Source organism: Pseudonaja textilis, chromosome 6, assembly GCF_049901715.1.
Source record: "Pseudonaja textilis isolate UNSWEBS1 chromosome 6, rPseTex1.2, whole genome shotgun sequence".
Lineage (NCBI taxonomy): Eukaryota > Metazoa > Chordata > Lepidosauria > Squamata > Elapidae > Pseudonaja > Pseudonaja textilis.
The window spans coordinates 3113758-3135102 of NC_141995.1; the positions used below are offsets into that span (position 1 = coordinate 3113758).

General features: G+C 44.5%; 1 protein-coding gene across 1 annotated transcript in view; it reads right to left on the reverse strand.

Moving 5' to 3' along the window:
- Positions 1-21345, reverse strand: part of GFRA4 (GDNF family receptor alpha 4) — a 119178-nt gene that overhangs the window by 9593 nt on the left and 88240 nt on the right. The window contains exons 3-5 of the mRNA XM_087935679.1: positions 13349-13429; positions 9365-9710; positions 3545-3657 (exon numbers count right to left, since the gene is read on the reverse strand). Of these exons, the coding sequence (XP_087791805.1) occupies positions 3545-3657; positions 9365-9710; positions 13349-13429 (540 nt within the window). The remainder of the gene's footprint in view (positions 1-3544; positions 3658-9364; positions 9711-13348; positions 13430-21345) is intronic.

Here is a 21345-nt window from a genome sequence, read left to right on the forward strand (position 1 = left end):
GAAGTCCACCCATCTTAAAATGGCCGAGGTTGAGAAACATCGTTATACAGGTAGCCCTCAGCTTACAATAGCTCATTTAGTGACCGTTGGAAGTTACAGCTTCACTGAAAAAAGTGACTTATGACCATTTTTCACATTTATGACCGTTGCAGCATCCCAACGGTAATGTGATTTACATTCAGATGCTTGGCAACAGACTCATAGTTATGACGGTCACACTGTTCCAAGGTCACGTGATTCCCTTTTGAGACCTTTTTACAGAGTCAATGAGGAAGACAGATTCACTTAACGCCCGGATTACTCATTTTACAGCTTTGGTACCAACTTAACAAATGCACTGATTCGCTTAACAACCGTGGCAAGAAAAATCGTAAAATGGGTCAAAGTCACTTAATAAATGTTGAGATCTACTCGTACAGCGTGGTTTTTTTAAAAAAAAACTTTTTATTTTATTACAAGCCTGGGGGGGAAAAAATAGACATTTCTTTTCAAAAGTACCGGACAAACTAGAAGTAATCAGAATGTGAAAAATAAAATGCAAAACGAAATAAAAATGGTATAAACATTCTAAGCCTGTTACTTCGCTTTCAATTATTGAACAATATACTGTAGGAAGATTTCAAATGAAAAAGAGAAGACCTGCAAAGCGAGACAGATTGCAGCTTGTTTGGAAGAGCAGAAAATAAATTTATTTTCAAAAACGGGGAAGTTATTTTTTTTAAAATGGGGGCTATTTTTTTTTATAAATATTGCAAATTGCCAGGGGCATGCATAAAGGGAAAATTGCATTTCCCTCCCTTTTAATATGCAAAACAAGTAACAATACCACGGAGACCTCAGTTTTAAGTATTAAGCTTCAGATAGAAATCTTTAGCATAGAATAAATAATTTAACATTATTTGGCACTTGTTTATTGGTGCCACACTCAGCTTTAGCTATTAAAAAAATCTAAGCAACCTTGGGCTTATCAACATTAATATTTTAGAAATCTTAGTTAACATTGATATAAACCTATCTTCACTAGTTTTAAAGGTTAAGGTGTTCTAAATCATCAGAGTGTTAACAATCTCCATTCCCCATGGTATAAATACCACTGTATCCAAAGAATGCAATGTATTATTCATATTTAAAATTTTTAAACAATGGATACATTACACATGGCCTGAATCCAAACCTTAATATTTGGAATAATAACACTTTCCCAATTATCAGAATAATTCTCTTAGTAATTACCTAGGCCTGATGTAGCCAAAGTTCCTCAGCAAAGATTATATTTCACAGTTTCTGAATATAATTCAACCTAACATTAACTTATTTATAACTTAGTTATTTCCCACTATCTCTATCTATCACATCCATCTACTATTCATCCATCTTCTATTTATGATTGATTTGTCTATCATTATCTATCTAGCCATCCATCCATCCATCCATGTTCTATTTATGATTGATTTGTCTATCATTATCTGTCTGTCTGTCTCTGTCTATCTTCATCTATCTATCTATCTATCTATCTATCTATCTATCTATCTATCTCCATCCATCCATCCATCCATATATCTATATCATCTATATCTATATCTATATCTAAATATCTATATATCTATCTATCTATCTATCTATCTATCTATCTATCTATCTATCTATCTATCTATCTATCATCTTTCTATCCATTCATCCATCCATCCATCATTCTTCTATTTATGATTGGTTTGTCTCTGTCTGTTTGCATCAATCCATCCATCTATCCATCTTCTATTTATGATTGATCTATTTATCATCTATCTGTCTGTCTCTCTATCACATCCATCCATCCATCTTCTATTTATGATTTTGTCTGTCTGTCTCTCTCTCTATCTGTCTATCCATCCATCTATCCATCCATCCATCCATCCATCCATCTATATCTATATCTATATCTATATCTATATCTATATCTATCTATCTATCTATCTATCTATCTATCTATCTATCTATCTATCCTTCTATCCCCTCCATCCATCCATCTCTATCTATCTATCTATCTATCTATCTATCTATCTATCTATCTATCTATCTATCCATCCATCCATCCATCCATCCATCTTCTATTTATGATTGGTTTGTCTCTGTCTGTTTGCATCAATCCATCCATCTATCCATCTTCTATTTATGATTGATCTATTTATCATCTATCTGTCTGTCTCTCTATCTATCACATCCATCCATCCATCTTCTATTTATGATTTTGTCTGTCTGTCTCTCTCTCTATCTGTCCGTCCATCCATCCATCCATCCATCCATCCATCCATCCATCCATCCATCCATCTATCTATCTATCTATCTATCTATCTATCTATCTATCTATCTATCTTATCATTCTTCATCTAACATTTTACCAAAAGTTGCTAGCAACGCACAAAACGGAGTCACACCTCTGGCACTCAGCTATTCTAGCTTAGCAAGTTTCTAGTCCTCACTATTTTTTACTACCTATTCTTACACATAGCTGTTCCGTCACTGGTGAAAAGGAGAAGGCAAGATTGGAGCAAGATTTAGACAGCAGGGGACTGAAATAAAGGAAATGTAAAATCTCGCACCAATCAAACTCAACTTTGAATGAAGGCACATAATCATTCACGCTGTTTTCCAGTTAACAACAGGGAAGTGGTAACTGCTACTTCTGAGTCATGTTTTCCATTTCTTCACCCAAGCTGCAATTGTGAGATCGATTTGTGGTCTCCCATCCATGCGGTAAGCACATCGGATGCTCTTTCAAGACCAGCCACTGTTGGCATGCATGGGGATCCTTTGTGGTGAGCTAAAAGCCCAGTGGGGCAGATTTCCATAGGTATCTCCAAATATATGGGTAGAATTGAGTGGATTTCTGAGTAGAGCAAGTTTCAGAACTGAAGAAACTTCTTGGAGGAGAAGTGAAACATCTTCAAGGAAAAACAAAGCTGGCTTTTTGCAAAAACTACTTTTGGGATAGCCATGACCTGGATGACTGAGAATCTCCAGAGACAGAGTATAACAGAATAACAGATTTGGAACAGAGCTTGGAGGTTGTCAGGATTCCAGCAATCGCCCTAATTAAATCATGATTCTCGAGCCAAACTTCAAAAAACTTCAAAGGATTTATTAGAGGCGACATATTGACATTCCTTGGATGAAGCCAACTCTGGCATAGTCATTTACAGTCCTCTGGGACCCTGTTTCCCCCCTCCCTCCCCCCTGGGTGTGTCATAAATCAGATTCTCCAATTGAGCACGTTCGCAGGCTGGGTGTCATTAATCACGTTCTCCAATTAAACATATTCGCAGGCAAAAACTCTGGTAGTTTAGTTAAAATCTTTTAAAGATAAGAGTTGGAATGTACTTTCGCCTTGCTGCACTGCTCTTTCAGATCTCCCTCACCCCCCTTTTTTAATGGCAACTACTAAAACAGGCATAGGAATGTTTTATGAGTTGATAGAGGTCTTCTAGTCCAACCCCGGAAAAATTCCCCTCTCCTCTCGTTCTTGATAGCATTAATTTTTTTTTAAAAAAAACCTCAGATTCCCTACCTATGATGCCGGTGTAGGCCAATAAACAGGCGGCGTAGTTCTCTTTCTGGCATCCGGTTCCCGAGAGGAGCCCAGAAGGCTGGCAGTTGACCTGGAACTCGGCATAACGAGATCTAGGCGAGAGGAAGGGGTGCAAATGGGGGTGCCGTTTAGGGGTGGCGGAGCCGCTGTTCCTACTTGAAAGGGTACGAAAAGGAGGGACGGCAGCGGACAAAATTGATAGCTGGAGGGAGGAATGGAGGGAGGAATGGAGGGAGGGAAGACAGATAGATGAAGGATAGAGATAGACATAAATAGATATAAATAGATAGACAGACAGACAGACATAGAGATCTAGTGTGAAAGAGGTAAGAGATAAATAGAGATAGGTGGACAGAAATATCTGGATAAACAGTTAGATGATGGAGAAAATAGATATAGAGAGGCAGGTAGATAGAGATGGATGGATAGATAGATAGAGATAGAGATAGACATGGATACAGATAGACATGGATACAGATAGATAGATAGATAGATAGATAGATGATAGATAGATAGATAGATAGATAGATAGATAGATAGATAGATAGATAGATAGATAGATAGATAGATAGATAGATATAGATGACAGACAGACAGACAGACAGAAAGACAGAAATAGATAGAGATATAGTGTGAGAGAGGTAAAAGATAAATAGAGATAGGTGGACAGAAATAGCTGGATAAATAGATAGATGATAGAGACAAATAGATATAGAGAGGCAGACAGATAGAGATGGATGGATAGAGATAGATAGATAGATAGATAGAGATAGATAGTGTTAGATCTCAGATCTAATAGATAGATAGATAGATAGATAGATAGATAGATAGATAGATAAGACAGATAGATGTAGATAGAGAGTGCGAGAGAGGTAAGAGATAAATAGAGAAAGTTGAAGAGAAATAGCTGGATAAATAGATAGATGATAGAGACAAATAGATATAGAGAGGCAGACAGGTAGAGATGGATGGATAGAGATAGGCAGAGACAGACAGACAGACAGAGATGAGATAGATAGAGATAGTGTAAGACAGATAAGAGATAAATAGATATAGATGGATAAATAGAGACAGAGATAGATCGATATAGAGAGACATGGATATAGATAGAGATAGATAGATAGATAGATAGATAAGAAAAAGAAAGAAAAAAAAGAAGAAACGAAAGGAAGGAAGAAGGAAAGAAAGAAAGAAAGATGGCAGACCAATATAGTACTGCAGTGGGGGATTTCCACCTTAGTTTGCAACCAGGACATTCCTAATCTATTCTCTTTCCATATCAGAGCACGCACACCTGCCACTCAACTCAGCGAAGATAAAAAAAACCCCGCTCTTCATTTATTTATTAAACATCAGCCAAGATCAAAACAGTTAACAAGGGAAAAAAGGGATGAAAGAGGCATGCTAAAGCCCAGAGGCAGAGAGAGATGCGAACAACAGATTTTTTTACATTATTTATATTTCTATTTACATTTATCAAAGGAAGACAAAACTTTCTCGAGCCTGCTGGAAAGCAAGGCCAGCAGAAGAAGAGAGTTGGAAAGAAGGGACGTAAAGTGCTCTAATCTGCGTCGGCCATTTAGGCCCAACTTCAACTCCCACAAGTGCTGTGGACTTCAACTCCCAGAATTCCCCCAGTCAGCTTTGCTGACTGGGGGAATTCTGGGAGTTGAAGTCCACACATCGTAACATCTCCAAGACTGGTTTAAGGTGACACCTGAGAAGCAAATGAGCTAATTTGTATTGCTTCACTACCTTTGAAAACCCCACTTGAGCCCAGTGGGTGGGAAACCTTAAGATCCTTGCAGGATTCTCCATCTTCCAGCCAGAAGGCTTCTTCAAAGAGAGGAGGCCTCTGAGGAGGAAAGCCATCTTCAAACCAAGGGCCTGTCTCCCTCCACCCTTTTCCATTTCAGGAAAGACTTGAGGGAATCAGAAGAACATCTTGGATGGAGACCACGGATGGTCAAGAGGGAGAAATGAGAGACTCCTGCCTTCCGGCTCGCTTTTTTGAAGGCCGTCCCTTGGGCTGGTCTTCACCTCTGAAGGCTACCAAAGCTGGAAGGAACCAGCAATGGGGGTTCTCAGAATGCCATTAGCTTAAATGAAATAAATTGTAAATAAAATACCTGAATTTCTCCTCTTACTAAATACAGCTAAATTCAACATTATATTTAGTCTGTGAAACATGGCTCAACGCATCTCTCCCTGACTCCATTACAACAGTAAGAGACTATCATGTTTACCGATCAGATCGTGAAATCTGTAGAGGAGATGGTGTTGCTATCTTCTACAAAAAAGTCCTTACATCTAAAAAACATCCAAGTTACCCAAGAGCTTTGCTCTTCCTGAGACCATCATCTGTGAACTGTCCTTAAATATCACATTTCGGTTCTTACTATGTTACAGAGCCCCTGATTATGACATCGAACATGCAAACAAGCTAAATACACTACTAACATGGGCAGCATCCTGCCCACATGCTTTTATCTTTCTTGGTGACTTTAATCTACTTCATATTGACTGGACCCTAAATGAATGTACAACTGAACTCATACATGCAACCTTCTACAATGCAGTAACAAATCTGGGACTGGATCAACTAGTAACCAACAAGACTTAACAACTGCCACAATCTCATCTTCTGCAATAGTTTGAATTCAATTTATGGAATACAAATTAACCCTTTTCCAACAGTGATCACAACATGATGGACTTTTGACTCAACATACGTCCACATAAAAATCATCACAATGACATAATCCCCAATTATAACTTCAAAAAAGGTAAGTATGATCTTATAAACAACGATCTCTCATCCCTTGCTTGGCAATTTCTATTCTCTGGATGCAATACTGTTGAAGACCATTACAATATATTTTTACTTGAAGTCAAAAGAGTCATCAAACTATTATGTACCAACAACTCCCAAAACAAAAAAAAACCAGATTACCCATAACAATAAGGAAGCTTCAATCCAAAAAGAGATCACTTTGGCGGAAAAACAAATCTGGTCACGTTACCAAATTCAAAAGCCGATACAAAAATTTATGCCACCAGATAAAGAATGAATGCACCAATTATCACATTAAACAAGAGGAAAACCTTCTATGCACCAATTCCACCCGTGCTTTCTACAATTTTGTAAACAACAAACTAAAAGAGTCAAGCTCCTTCCCACCCCTGAAAGGACCTAATGGCAAAGACTGCAATGATGACACCATCAGAGCAAACCTCTTTAACACATTCTTTGGCTCAGTATTTGTAAACAGCAATGGAGCATGCCCAGTATTTCCTAGCCAAACCACAGACAACTACAATGATCTAATACATATCGATTTTACAAAAGACAATGTTGAAAAAGCACTGCGCAATCTAAACCATCCCAATCTGTTGGACCAGATGGAATATGTGCCTACTTCTTAAAAAAAGCTATCTACTTCCATAACCGAACCTCTAAGCATAATCTTTGAAAAATCTTTCAGGACCAGCTCCTTGCTAAAACTATGGTCACTAGCCACAGTCATCCCCATCTTCAAAAAGGGAGACCCCAGCCTAGCTGAAAATTACAGACCAATCTCCTTATGCTGCGTCACCTGTAAAGTCATGGAATCAATTATTAACCAATCCATCATCCTCCACTTAGAAACAAACAACCTACTCTCTAATAAACAATTTGGTTTCAGAAAAAAACTATCCTGTCATCTGCGACTCTTACACTGCAAAAACATATGGACTACACAACTCAATCAGGGCAAAGCAATAGATGCAATCTACATAGACTTCTGTAAAGCCTTTTGATTCAGTGGTACACGACAAACTACTCCTAAAACTAAAATCTTATGGCATCTCTGGACAACTGCATAACTGGATAGAAGCATTCCTGTCAACAAATGGTCAAAATGGGGAGCGTCCTATCAAATTCTGTACCTGTCAACAGTGGTGTCCCCCAAGGCAATGTTCTAGGACCAACTCTCTTCATACTCTACATAAATGACCTCTGTGATCCTATTAAGAGCAACTGCGTTCTTTTCACTGATGATGTAAAGCTATTCAACACCACAGACAATACTGCTACCCTTCAAAAAGACCTCGACTATGTATCAGAATGGTCAAACAAATGGCAACTTCAAGTCTCAACAAATAAATGCTCTGTCCTACATATTGGCAAAAAAAGAAAATCAGAATATAAAATACAGGCTGAATAGTCAAGACCTTGTTGAGGATCCAAGCTCTGTCAAGGACCTTGGAGTTCTCATCTCTAATGACCTAAGTGCTAGAGCCCACTGTAGCCACATAGCCAAAAAGGCGTTAAGAGTTCTTAACCTAATCCTACATAGCTTTTTCTCTGGTAATATCACACTACTAACTTGAGCATACAAAACATTTGCTAGACCAATACTTGAATGCAGCTCATCAGTTGGAACCCACATTACATATATGATATTAGCACAGTTGAGAAATATTTCACAAGAAGGGTTCTCCATTCCTCTACTCCTTGCAGAAGACCTTATGCCACCAGACTCGAAATTCTAGACCTAGAAAACCTAGAACTACGTTGCCTTCGGTCCGATCTAAGTATAGTATATAAAATCATACATTGCAATGTCCTACCTGTCAATGAATACTTCAGCTTCAGCCATAACAACACAAGAGCACACAATAGATACAAACTCAAGGTTAATCGCACCAAACTTGATTGCAGGAAATACGACTTCAGCAACAGAGTGGTCAATGTCTGGAATCCTCTACCTGACTCTGTGGTTTCTTCTCCAAACCCCAAAAACTTTAACCTTAGACTGTCTACTATTGACCTCACCCCTTTCCTAAGAGGTCTGTAGGGGGCGTGCATAAGCGCGCCAACGTGCCTACCGTCCCTGTCCTATTGTTTCATATATATATATGATGATGCATCCTTAAAAGAACATATATATGATGATGCATCCTATATATATATATATATATATATATATATTTCTTACATGTATACACGTATTCATAACTATGTTTTTACTTATACCTATTACCTTGCAAGCGATTGACAAATAAAAAAAAAATTGCGAAAGAGCAGAGCCACTTCCAAGAAAATATTCATAGCTCTGTGTTGAAATATGGGGTACTTGGTGCTCTCTGAGCTTGGCTGCTTTCTTGCAGACTTTTCATTACCCTACTAGGTGATATCATCAGTTCTAGAAGGGAGTAGGGTTTGCAGAATGGAGGAGGAGGAAGAGGAGTAGGAGGAAGGAGGAGAATGAGGAAGAGGGGGAAAGGAGGAGGAGGAGGACGGTGGGGTCCTCAGTGCTCTCTGAACTTGGCTGCTTTCTTGCAGACATTTCATTACCCAAGTAGGTAATATCATCAGTTCTAGAAGGGAGTAGGGTTTGTGGAGTGGAGGAGGAAGAGAGGAGAAGGAGGGGGAAGGAGGGGAAGGAGAAGGAAGAGGAAAGTAGTACAGGGGCCCTGGGGGCCCTGGATGCTCTCTGAGCTTTGCTGCTTTCTTGCAAGCATTTCATCACCCAACTAGGTAACACCATCAGTTTGGCATTCTCCAAAACAGGGATGTTGTAAAAGACGTGGCCGATTGTTAGAAATACAGGATTGCAAATCAGGATTACAAAACAGCTTGACAAACCTAGTTAGGATTCACCTTGGATAGTTTTGGGGGGAAGGGGGGCAGGAAAGTGTGTGAACCCAGCTTGTTTGGTTAAAACCGATGCTTCCGTTAGCCGGCAAAAGGTCATAATTCATCAACAAGGGTCAGCGTGTCGTGTGAACGTGATGTTGTCTGTCCTTTGGTACCTGCAAACGTAGTTTCCCCGGCAGGCGTCCAGCGGCGCCAAGCAGTTTGGCTTCTCCTTGGCTTCGTAGGAGCAGGTGGGCACGATCGTCTGCCGGCGTCTCTCAGCGCAGGCCGTGTCGACGCAGGGGCAGAAGAGCAGCTCGTGCGTGTACTCGGGCGGCACCCGGTCGAAGAACTTCCGCAGCGCCTTGTGGCACTTGGAGCGGTTGCAGGGGTCGGCCCGGGGCCCCCGACGGATGCAGGAGGAAACGTACTCGGTCCGGAGTCGCTGGCAGAGTGCGTCCACGTTACAGGCCTTGGCGGCGTCCAGGCAGCGGTTCACCTGCGTGACCTCGTTCTCGGAGCCTGCAGAGGCGGAAAGGCACCATTATTGGAGGCTATTGCATTGAGATGGAAGGAACCCTTGAGGTCATCCAGTTCAACCCCTCTCCCCCCCCCCCGCATTGAAAACCCCAAAGGTACTTTTTTTTCACCAAGGGGCAACTGGACTTTCTGGTTTTTTTGTCTTTGAAGATGTTTCGCTTCTCATCCAAGAAGCTTTTTCGGTGGGAGAAGGGAAGGATTTTTATTCCTTGCAGACAGCTGGCGTTTATATCCTTTTTAGAGAGTCATTGAGGCCACTTGGAGGTTTAATCTGTGTCTTCGGGGTCACCTGAGTGGTGCAAATAGGTGTGGAGTCTTCTTGGGACCGCTGAAAGGACTTCTCCTGTCTATAACACGGTCTTTTCAGCCGTTCCAAGAAGACTTCAAACCCATGTGCACTATGAGAACACAGACAAACCTCCAAGTGGCCTCAGCGACCCCCTAAAAGGATGCAAATGACCAGCTGTCTGGAAGGAGTAGAAATCCTTCCGTTCCCCTCCATCCAGTCAGAACTGAAGAAGCTTCTGGGATCCGAAGCGAAACATCTTCAAAGAAAAACCAGAAAGTCCAGTGGCCTCTTGAAATAAAAGCACCTCTGGGACAACTGAGGACACAGACAAACCTCCAAGTGGCCTCAACGACCCTCTAAAAGGATGCAAATGACCAGCTGTCTGCAAGGTGTAGAAATCCTTCCGTTTCCCTCCATCCAGTCAGAACTGAAGAAGCTTCTGGGATGAGAAGGGAAACGTCTTCAAAAGAAAAAAACAACCCCAGAAAGTCCAGTTGCCTCTTGAAAAAAGCCACCTTTGGGACAACCAGGACCTGGATGGCTGAGAATCTCCACAGACATTTGCAATGAGAAATATATATATACATATATATATCCATCCCAGACTGGGTTATGGTTTAACCACTCTTAGGATCTCCGGCGTTTTCTCTCAGGGGACGTTTCTCTGACCCTCAGCCAGCATTTGACTTCCTGTCACTGAAATCTCTGGTTCTGTGACAGCCAGTGAAGACTTAAGTTCCCACAGGGGTGTATGTGCGACTGTCACAAATCTCAAAATGCACCTTTGTGCGGCCGCAGGCCCCTCCTTTGTTGTTGTGGCTGCTTCTCTGGAGACCCTCAGGTTTCAAGGATTTTAGGAGAGCGATGGTAACCTTGTTCATTTTCTCTTCTTCTCGGGCCTAAAGGTGTCCAGAAACTCCGAACTTTCTCCAATGGAAGTGAACGGAGCCATTTCAGGGATATACAGATAGATGGTCCTTGACTTACAGCCATTCATTGATTGACGGTTTGAATTTACAACAGTACTGAAAAAATTGACCTGGGACTCTTTTTCAACTCCCAGAATCCCCCAGCCGGCAAGCTTTAAGATGAGTGGACTTCAACTCCCAGAATCCCCCAGCCAACATGCTTTAAGAGGGGTGGACTTCAACTCCCAGAATCCCCCAGCCAGCATGTATATTTATGAAAGAAAGCTGGATGTGTTTATGTTTTGTTTGTTTTGTTTGTCTTTAAAAACTAATAAAATTGTTTTCAAAAAATAAATAAAAAATGAGTGGACTTCAACTCCCAGAATCCCCAGACAGTATGCTTCAAGATGCTTCACTCCCAGAATCCCCCAGCCGGCATGCTTTAAGATGAGTGGATTTCAACTCCTAGAATTCCTCATCCAGCAAGCTTTAAGACAAGTGGACTTCAACTCCCAGAATCCCCCAGCCGGCATGTATATTTATGAAAGAAAGCTGGATGTTTTTATGTTTTGTTTGTTTTGTTTGTCTTTAAAAACTAATAAAATTGTTTTCAAAAAAAATAAAAAAATGAGTGGACTTCAACTCCCAGAATCCCTTTGCTGGCTGGGGAATTCTGGGAGTTGAAGTCCCCCCCCCTCCATCTTAAATTGGCGGAGGTTGAGCAACAGCCCTTACAGAGTGCAAAGGGACATATTTCCTGCTCCAGCTTCTCTGGCGGAGTCCAGGCCTCCTCGGCTGGGCGACCTCCCTCTGATGGAATTGCCTAATGGAGCTTGAGGCGAATCCATTTCCGTGGCCTCCGTAACCTTGAACCCCACTCTGGCAAAGTGGAAAGCGGGAAACCAGGATGGATCGGCCAATTACCGAGCCTAATGCTACTCCTAATTAGGGCCCTTGCAGAACATATGATGCGTTCCCTTGGAAGCGGCTGGAGCGGGTCCGTCTCTGTCGGCAAGGCGCAAGGGAGACAGAGGCGGCCTTTGGGAGAATAGGCTCCCCCGGGGCGAACAAGGCTCCCCGGACAAAGCAGCTTAGAGAAGGCCTCAGGAAATGGGAAAGAGTTTTGCTCCTCTGAGCACGTGCCGAATGCCTCTTTTGGACAGAGGGACTAGACAAGAATCAGTATGGCCTAGTGGTTAAGGCAGCAGGGTAGAAAGCAGGCGATGGTGAGTTCTAGTCTTGCCTTCAACGTGAAAGGCGGCTGGGAGACTTTGGGCCAATCACCAGGAGACGGTGAGTTCTAGTTCCACCTTAGGCTTGAAAGAAGACTGGGAGACTTTGGGCCAATTGCCAGGAGGCAGTGAATTCTAGTTCTGCCTTAGGTATAAAAGTCAATGGATGACTTTGGGCAAATAACCAGGAGATGGTGAGTTCTGCCTTAGGGTTCCAAGCCAACTGGGTGACTTTGGGCCAATCCCCAGGAGATGGGGAGTTCTAGTTCAGCCTTATCTATAAAAGTCAGTTGATTACTTTGGACTAATAACCAGGAGATTGTGAGTTCTAGTTCTGCCTTAGGGTTCCAAGCCAACTGGGTGACTTTGGGCCAATCACCAGGAAACGGTGAGTTCTAGTCCCGCCTTAGACATGACAGAAGACTGGGTGACTTTGGGCCAATCACCAGGATACGGGGAGTTCTAGTCCCACCTTAGGCATGAAAGCCAGCTGGCTGACTTTGGGCCAATCACCAGGAGACGGGGAGTTCTAGTCCCGCCTTAGACATGAAAGAAGACTGGGTGACTTTGGGCCAATCACCAGGATACGGGGAGTTCTAGTCCCACCTTAGGCATGAAAGAAGACTGGGTGACTTTGGGCCAATCACCAAGAGACGGGGAGTTCTAGTCCTGCCTTAGACATGAAAGAAGACTGGGTGACTTTGGGCCAATCACCAGGAGACGGTGAGTTCTAGTCCTGCCTTAGACATGAAAGAAGACTGGGTGACTTTGGGCCAATCACCAGGAGATGGTGAGTTCTAGTCCCACCTTAGACACAAAAAAAGACTGGGAGACTTTGGGCCAATTGCCAGGAGACAGTGAGTTCTAGTTCTGCCTTAGGTATAAAAGTCACTGGGTGATTTGGGGCCAAGCGGACTATGAGTTCTAGTCCCGCCTTAGGTTTTAAAGCCAGCTGGTGACTTTGGGCCAGTCCCAGCCCCGCCCTCTGTCAGCCCAACCCACCTCACAGGGTGGCTGTTATGGGAAGAAGAAGAAGAAGAGGCGGAAGGAGAACAAGGTACGTTCGCCACCTTGAGTTACTCACAAAAGGAAGTAAGACAAGATAAAGTGAAACCGGATAGATAAATTAAAAGGGCTTTCTTAATTCCCCCAGGATGCAACAATACGGCTCCCATGATCTTCGCTCCTTACCTGCCGTGATGGATGCCAGTCGGACATAGTCAAACCCTCTTACAAAAGGCTCGTATGGGGAGCTTTCCATGACGTTCATGCCTAAGGAAGAAAATACAAATTGATATATACAGTATATATATATGAAGGCATCATCACAAAATCTGCACAATCGTAAAGCCAACAAACTTGAAAATTTGGTACATATGTTCCTTTTGGCTTCTAGGGGCTCACTTAGAAAGGATTTTTTGAAATGACCATCAGAGCTTTAGAGTGTTTCCTATATTATTATTATTATTATTAACACGCTCTGATGCTAAGGAGTTCTATTCCCCCTCCCCACCTGGAAAGAAATCTGTTCCAAATGCAAAACACAAGCAGAGGAGAGGAGTCTCAGTTTTACTTTGACAGCACCAAGCAGCTTTAGTACAGAACAGTTGAGCTAAACCACGCCCAGGCTCCTTGCTGTCTCCTTCTTGCTCACACAGCAAATACTGCTTCAGTTTCCAAACAGCCTGCAACTCTTTCACACACTGACAGGATGCTAGCCAGATGAATACTGATGGAGGCTGGTAGACAGAGGCAGAATTCCCACCCACCCCTTATTTTCCTCCCCAAAAACTAAGCCCAACCACATAGTTTCATAGCGAAGCACGGTTATCAGCTAGTGTATATATATATCTATCTAATTCTGGGAAAAGAATAATGCCGTTGCTTTTATTCTGCATATTATGCAGAATTTTATTTACTACGTGAATTAATACAACCTGACCCTTTGATTCAGGGCTGAGAGAGAATCGCCCGGGGCCTCTTGCAGAAGTGAAACCCAATTAAAAGCAGATTACGAGGGCAGTTTAAATGCAGAAGCTTTAAGATGGGTGGGCTTCCACTCCCAGAATCCCCTGCCGGCAAGCTTTAAGAAGGGTGGACTTCCACTCCCAGAATCCCCGCCAGAAAGCTTTAAGGTGGGTGGACTTCCACTCCCAGAATCCCCTGCCAGAAAGCTTTAAGGTGGGTGGACTTCCACTCCCAGAATCCCCGCCAGAAAGCTTTAAGGTGGGTGGACTTCCACTCCCAGAATCCCCTGCCAGAAAGCTTTAAGAAGGGTGGACTTCCACTCCCAGAATCCCCAGCCAGAAAGCTTTAAGGTGGGTGGACTTCCACTCCCAGAATCCTGCCAGAAAGCTTTAAGAAGGGTGGACTTCCACTCCCAGAATCCCCGCCAGAAAGCTTTAAGGTGGGTGGACTTCCACTCCCAGAATCCCCCGCCAGAAAGCTTTAAGGTGGGTGGACTTCCACTCCCAGAATCCCCTGCCAGAAAGCTTTAAGAAGGGTGGACTTCCACTCCCAGAATCCCCTGCCAGAAAGCTTTAAGAAGGGTGGACTTCCACTCCCAGAATCCCCGCCAGAAAGCTTTAAGAGGGTGGACTTCCACCCCAGAATCCCCGCCAGAAAGCTTTAAGGTGGGTGGACTTCCACTCCCAGAATCCCCGCCAGAAAGCTTTAAGGTGGGTGGACTTCCACTCCCAGAATCCCCTGCCAGAAAGCTTTAAGGTGGGTGGACTTCCACTCCCAGAATCCCCGCCAGAAAGCTTTAAGGTGGGTGGACTTCCGCTCCCAGAATCCCCGCCAGAAAGCTTTAAGGTGGGTGGACTTCCACTCCCAGAATCCCCGCCAGAAAGCTTTAAGGTGGGTGGACTTCCACTCCCAGAATCCCCTGCCAGAAAGCTTTAAGGTGGGTGGACTTCCACTCCCAGAATCCCCGCCAGAAAGCTTTAAGGTGGGTGGACTTCCACTCCCAGAATCCCCTGCCAGAAAGCTTTAAGAAGGGTGGACTTCCACTCCCAGAATCCCCGCCAGAAAGCTTTAAGAAGGGTGGACTTCCACTCCCAGAATCCCCGCCAGAAAGCTTTAAGAAGGGTGGACTTCCACTCCCAGAATCCCCGCCAGAAAGCTTTAAGGTGGGTGGACTTCCACTCCCAGAATCCCCGCCAGAAAGCTTTAAGGGTGGGTGGACTTCCACTCCCAGAATCCCCTGCCAGAAAGCTTTAAGGTGGGTGGACTTCACTCCCAGAATCCCCTGCCAGAAAGCTTTAAGGTGGGTGGACTTCCACTCCCAGAATCCCCGCCAGAAAGCTTTAAGGTGGGTGGACTTCCGCTCCCAGAATCCCCGCCAGAAAGCTTTAAGAAGGGTGGACTTCCACTCCCAGAATCCCTGCCAGAAAGCTTTAAGGTGGGTGGACTTCCACTCCCAGAATCCCCCGCCAGAAAGCTTTAAGGTGGGTGGACTTCCACTCCCAGAATCCCCTGCCAGAAAGCTTTAAGGGTGGGTGGACTTCCACTCCCAGAATCCCCTGCCAGAAAGCTTTAAGGTGGGTGGACTTCCACTCCCAGAATCCCCGCCAGAAAGCTTTAAGGTGGGTGGACTTCCACTCCCAGAATCCCCTGCCAGCAAGCTTTAAGGTGGGTGGACTTCCACTCCCAGAATCCCTGCCAGCAAGCTTTAAGGTGGGTGGACTTCCACTCCCAGAATCCCCCGCCAGCAAGCTTTTCGATGCTAAGCAGGACGAGGCAGATCTCAGACATTTTTCTGAATAAACTGGTGTTCCGTTTGCTATTTGGGGTTTTTGGAACTTTTAAGATGGATGGAGACTCCACACCCTTGGAAGATTTGGGTCTTGGACCCGCCCACGAGATCCTGGCTCAGGGTTAGCAGGGATCTTCCCTGGGTCCCCGAATTCCCCTCCTCCTTGAGTCCATGCTGCGTTTCTGTCCCTCAAGATTTACACCAGTTGCAGTCGGCAGCTGAAGGAGATGAGAGAGGGGGGGATTCTTTTGAGGGGGTGGGAGAAGTGATCGATTTTGAAAAAAAGCTTCCTGAAAGAATTTATCTTCCTTCCTTCCTTCCTTCCTTCCTTCCTTCCTTCCTTCCTTCCTTCCTTCTCTTCCATTCCTCCTTCATTCATTCTTTCCTTCATCCCTTTTCCCCTTCCCCTTTTCCATTCCTCCTCATTCTCTCCCCCTCTCCCTACTCTCCCCTTCTTTCCTTCCTTTCTTCTTCCCTCCCTCCCCTCCCTCCTCCTCCCCTTCCCCTTGCATTCCTCCCTCATTCTGTCCTCCCTCCCCCTCTTCCCTTCCCTCTTCCTTCCTTCTTTCCTTCCTTCCTTCCTTCCTTCCTTCTTTCCTCCCTCCCTCCTTCCCTCCCTCCCTCCTCCCCTTCCCTCTTTCATTCTCCTTCATTCTGTCCCCCCTCCCCCTTCCCTTCCCTTCCCTCTTCCTTCCTTCCTCCTTCCTTCCTTCTTTCCTTCCCTCCCCTCCCTCCTCCCCTTCCCTGTTCCTTCCTTCCTTCCTTCCTTCCTTCCTTCCTTCCTTCCTTCCTTCCTTCCTTCCTTCCTTGCCTCCTCCTTCCCTCTTCCATTCCTCCCTCATTCTGTCCTCCCATCCCCCCTCTTCCCTTCCCTCTTCCTTCCTCCCTCCTTCCTTCCTTCTTTCCTTCCCTCCCTCCCTCCTCTCCTTCCCTCTTCCTTCCTTCCTTCCTACCTTCCTTCTTTCCTCCCTCCCTCCTTCCCTCCCTCCCTCCTCCCCTTCCTCTTTCATTCTCCTTCATTCTGTCCCCCCTCCCCCTTCCTTCCCTCTTCCTTCCTTCCTTCCTCCTTCCTTCCTTCCTTCCCTCCCTCCTCCTTCCCTGTTCCTTCCTTCCTTCCTTCCTTCCTTCCTTCCTTCCTTCCTTCCTTCCTTCCTCCTTGCCTCCCCTCCTTCCCTCTTCCATTCCTCCCTCATTCTGTCTTCCCTCCCCCCTTCCCTTCCCTCTTCCTTCCTTCCTCCTTCCTTCCTTCTTTCCTTCCCTCCCTCCCTCCTCCCCTTCCCTCTTTCATTCTCCTTCATTCTGTCCCCCCCCCCTTCCCTTCCCTCTTCCTTCCTTCCTTCCTCCTTCCTTCCTTCTTTCCTTCCCTCCCTCCCTCCTCCCCTTCCCTCTTCCTTCCTTCCTCCCTCCCTTCCATCTCCTCCCTCCCTCTTCCCTCTTTTATCTCCCCTCCCCTCCCCTCCCCCTTTCTCTCCGCTCTCTTACTAAACCCGGGTCGGAGCTATTGTGAACAATAAGCTATTTAACCATCCCTTGTTTTCCGAGGCAGTAAAATGCGCATACATGATATCTTCTCTCTCTATGCCCGAGCAAAGGGGGGGAGAAAAATCTATAATTGCTCAAATAAATGCATATTGCTTCAGACGGGTGGAAGCGACAGAAGAAACCCGGGGAGAAATCTCAGCACCGTTGCAAATCAGACTCTTTTTACTGTTATACGCAGAAGAAGAAAAAAAATAAAAATACTACATATCACTTAAAAGAAAGGAACCGAATACTCAAGGGAAGTAGAAAGAGAAAGGCTCAAATCTTTTCTTTTCTTTTTTTTAAATGAAGCTTTTCCGATTTAGTGCTCTAGAGAATCTAACTTTCGGAGCTTGGATACACGATCCCTGCCCTTCCGATGATTTCCTGCACGGGGCAGAATAGAAGATGGATCACCGGGTGTCCTACTTTCCGTCTCTATGCGGCTATTTGGCGCGCTCTCTCTCTTTGGGGCTGAACGTGCTGATTTCTCACCGGTTTTGGTTCCCGCAGCTTGGGAAAGATTTGTGCTGTTCTGATTAGATGTTAAATAGATATATGGGGGCAAGTAGAGAGATCGCCTCTCCTTTAGGTTGCAAGCTCTTTAATCTCTCTTCTTCTGATCTTTGCTGGTGTTTATTAAATAAAGAACTAGCTCCTTCTCTCATCCCCCACCCCCCCCGCCAGCCGAACTGTGGGGTGTGCGCGATTGCTCTGATCTGGATAGAGCGGCGCTTCCCAAGCATGGAGGCTTGAAGATGAGTGGATTCCACTCCCAGAATTCCCCAGCCAGCAGGCCTGCAGCTTGGCTTACTTTCCTGATCCCTCCCAACCCTCCCTCCCTCCCTCCCATCCCTTCTTTCCTTCTTCCTCTCTCCCTCCCTTCTTCCCACTGTCCCTCCCTTCCTTCCACCCTTCCACCCTCCCTTACCTATGCATCCAACCATCCATTGTATTCCTTCCTTCCTTCCTTCCTTCCTTCCTTCCTTCCTTCCTTCCTTCCTTCCTTCCTTCCTTCTTACCTACCTAATCCACCATCCATTGTCTTCCTTCCTTCCTTCCTTCCTTCCTTCCTTCCTTCCTTCCTTCCTTCCTTCCTACCTACCTAATCCACCCATCCATTGTCTTCCTTCCTTCCTTCCTTCCTTCCTTCCTTCCTAATCCACCATCCATTGTCTTCCTTCCTTCCTTCCTTCCTTCCTTCCTTCCTTCCTTCCTTCCTACCTACCTACCTACCTAATCCACCATCCATTGTCTTCCTTCCTTCCTTCCTACTTACCTACCTACCTACCCTATCCATCCACATCTCCATTGTCTTCCTTCCTTGTTTCCCTCCTTCTTTCCTCCCTTCGTCCCTCCCTAACCTATCTATCCACTCATCCATTTCCTTCCTTCCTTCCTTCCTTCCTTCCTTCCTTCCTTCCTTCCTTCCTTCCTTCCTTCCTTCCTAATCCACCATCCATTGTCTTCCTTCCTTCCTTCCTTCCTTCCTTCCTTCCTTCCTTCCTTCCTTCCTTCCTTCCTTCCTTCCTTCCTTCCTACCTACCCCAGGACGCAGTGCAAACCGTCATAAACACGAGCCAATTGGCAAACATCTGAATTACAATCATGTGACCCTATGGGCTGCTGCAACGGTCATAAGTGCGAAAAACGGTCTTAACTAATTCACTTTTTCAGCACCCTTGTAACTTCGAACAGTCCCTAAATGAATGGCTGAAAATCTAGGACTACTTATAAAGCCCTCTCATGATTTTAAACAAATGGAAGAAGCTACAAAATGATTTATTCAGAGGATAAGATATTAACACGCTCTGATGCTAAGGAGGATAAGATATTCTGGAGAGCTCTCCCTGGGCAGTGAACATTACAGAGTCCAAGTGGGCATTTTTTTCCCCTTTTCTGAAAACTTCGAATATAAAATTCGACAAAGGCTGGATAATCAATGAAAAGGAAGGCAAGAACGTCTAAATAACTACATCAATATATGAAAATATGACATAAATCAAATAGTAATCATATTTAGTAAATATTCTACATACTGAAGAATGTGTCAAAGTGAGTGGACTCTACTACAAATATGCTGCAATAAATGGAAATACGTTTTTTTTGTTGTTGTTTTTTTAATCGTAGAATTTGTTTAATAAAGTATCCTTTTAATTTTTAAAAAGAAAGAAAAAGAAAAGTGAGGCAAGAATAGAGGGAGAATAAAATGGATAGCTTTCTTTTTAGCGGCGTACCGTCAAGTTTCGTTCACAGTCAGCCAGAATTTCGTGAAAACAGGTAAACTTCGAAGTGGGGACTGAAAAGTGAGATTGATGTTTGCCACGCTAGAAATGATTCATTTTCCACAAAGTTCCCATCTTAAGACAGATAACAGATAATCAGAGTTGGAAGGGACCTTGTAGGTCATCTAGTCCAACCCCCCACCCAAGCAGGAGACCTTACACCATCTCTGACAGATGGCAGTCCAATCTCTTCTTGAAAGCCTCAAGTGATGAAGCTCCCACAACTTCCGAGGACAACTTCTGTTCCATGGGTTGATTGTTCTCCCTGTCAGAAAGTTTCTCCTTATTTCCAGGTTGAATCTCTCCTTGTTCAGTTTCCATCCATTATTCCTTGTCTGGCTTTTGGGTGCCTTGATAAATAGCTTGACCCCTTCCTCCTTTCTGGGGCTGCCCCTCAAATATTGGAAGACCACTATTGTGTCTCCCCTGGTCCTTCTCTTCTCTAGACTAGCCAGGCCCAGTTCCTGCAACCGTTCATCGTATGTTTTAGTCTCCATTCCCCTAATCATCCTGGTTGCTCTTCTCTGCACTTTTTCTAGAGTCTCAACCTCTTTTTTATAGTGTGGTGACCAAAACTGGATGCCATACTCTAGGTGTGGCCTTACTAAGGCTTTATAGGATGGTATTAGTACCTCCCTTGATCTCAATTGTATCCCCCTGTTAATGCAACTTAGGATTGCATTGGCTTTTTTGGCTGCCGCTGCACACGGCTGGCTCCTATTTAGCTGGTTGTCCACTAAGACTCCAAGATCCCTCTCCCGGTTCCTGCTATTGAGCCTGGTTTCACCCAGCCACATCCTTGCCAGCCAGGCATCCTCGCCTTAACAACCATTCATTTATTGACTGGTCTCACATGACACTGAAAAAAAAAAAAGTATTTTTCACACTTTACAACCATGGCATCATCCCCATGGTCACGTGATCAGAATTCGAATGCTTGGCACCTGACTCATAATTACAACGGTCGCGCAGTGTCCCTGCGAGCCGTGTTTTTGAGACCTTCGGATAAGCCAAGTCAAGGAGGAAGCCGGATGCGTTTAACAACGGAGTTCCGATCTTAACAACCGAACAACGGGGGCAAGAGAGGTTCTAAAATGGGGGAGCAAAACTCACTTAGCAACGGAAAGGTTGGGCTCCATGGTCGCAAGTCGGAGACTACCGATATGGATAAGAGCTGTCCATGTTGCTAGCCTGTTATTGTCAAAATATCAGAAGCGTCGTTTGCTACTTCCATCCCTCAAGCAGGAAACCCTGATCCATTTCAGACAAATGGCTGTCCAGTCTCTTCTTGAAAACCTCCAGTGAAGGAGCTCCCACCACAGAGAGTAACAGAGTTTGAAGGGGGACCTTGGAGGTCTTCTAGCCCACCCCCCTGGTCAAGCAGGAAAACCTCACAGTTAGAAAGTTTCTCCTTAATTCCAGGTTGCTTCTCTCCTTGATTAATTACCCTTGATTATTTTTTCCCCCTTTTCGAGGCCTGAGATTTTTTGGAAAATACGATTCTCAGTGTCCAAAATAGACCTGTTTGGCATGGAAGGATGACACGCAGGGCTGCTGAGCGTTTAGTCACTTCTGATGACACTCATTTTCACGCCCAGCAGGGAAGATCTTTACACCACCTTTCC